The sequence below is a fragment of the Sinocyclocheilus grahami genome, unplaced genomic scaffold (genome assembly GCF_001515645.1).
Source record: "Sinocyclocheilus grahami isolate Dianchi unplaced genomic scaffold, SAMN03320097.WGS_v1.1 scaffold718.1, whole genome shotgun sequence".
NCBI lineage: Eukaryota > Metazoa > Chordata > Actinopteri > Cypriniformes > Cyprinidae > Sinocyclocheilus > Sinocyclocheilus grahami.
The window spans coordinates 54,356-55,408 of record NW_015505897.1 but is presented as its reverse complement, the minus strand read 5'-3'; the positions used below and the strand labels follow the sequence as shown (position 1 = coordinate 55,408).

Sequence of the window (1,053 nt, the reverse complement as noted above, 5' to 3'; positions counted from 1 at the left end):
TATGGAAGCCCGTTTCCGCCAACATACAAAAGGAAATCATAATTCATTTTTTTATTATTTCATATTTGAGACTTTCATGTCATAGCCTACTTGTGATTTTACCACACCATGTTTTTGGTGGTTTCCTTATTAAAGACACTTGGCTAGAAGAATATGTTATAGAGAAAACATCAACTTTATCTAGCTTGATACCCGATATTTTCTGTAGGATAGCAAAAGTTTAAAGCTTAAGCAAAGATGATGCGAGTGGCACGGTGGCGTGACGTCACGACACCGGGCATGGCACAACGGGCATCGCGCGCCAGCCTGCCGTTACCCTCGCATTCGCTCGAGACCACACTTCGGCATCTGTATGTTACGCACACTTTAACTGGCATCCGTGTCGAGATATAAACACCGCCAGCTGACTGAGAGTTGGTCGCTTTCTCAACTTCATCGACAGTTTTTTCGGGGAGGTCCTTCAGAGAGTAACAGGTGCGGGACAGGAGCTTTTCTCAAGTTTGTTGCCAACTGTTGCTCTGCTTGCCATTAAGTGTCAAAAAATATGGCAAACTCGGGCGTTCAGTTGCTTGGATTTGGTCTCTCTCTGATTGGCATCATTGGACTGATCGTGGGCACCATCCTGCCGCAGTGGAAGATGTCCGCGTACGTGGGGGACAGTATTATCACGGCAGTGGCCACTTACCAGGGACTGTGGATGTCCTGCGCGTTTCAGAGCACCGGACAGCTTCAGTGCAAAATCTACGACTCCATTCTACAATTAGACAGTGAGTGTCAAACATCTATCTATCTATCTGTATATCTGTCTGTCTATCTATCTATCTATCTATCTATCTATCTATCTATCTATCTATCTATCTATCTATCTATCTATCTATCTATCTGTATATATGTCTGTCTATCTATCTATCTATCTATCTGTATATCTGTCTATCTATCTATTCTGTCTATCTGTCTATCTATCTATCTATCTATCTATCTATCTATCTATCTATCTATCTATCCATCTATCAATATATCTATCTATCTATCTATCTATCTGTATATCTGTCT

At 41.7% G+C, this 1,053-nt stretch overlaps 1 protein-coding gene across 1 annotated transcript in view; it reads left to right on the top strand.

The window, feature by feature from the left end:
• Window positions 1–301: 301 nt before the first annotated feature.
• The window catches only part of LOC107560284 (claudin-7-A-like), an 8,206-nt gene continuing 7,454 nt past the window's right edge, over window positions 302–1,053 (top strand). Inside the window, exon 1 of the mRNA XM_016244424.1 lies at window positions 302–767. Within this exon, the coding sequence (XP_016099910.1) occupies window positions 545–767 (223 nt within the window). The 5' untranslated portion in view covers window positions 302–544. The remainder of the gene's footprint in view (window positions 768–1,053) is intronic.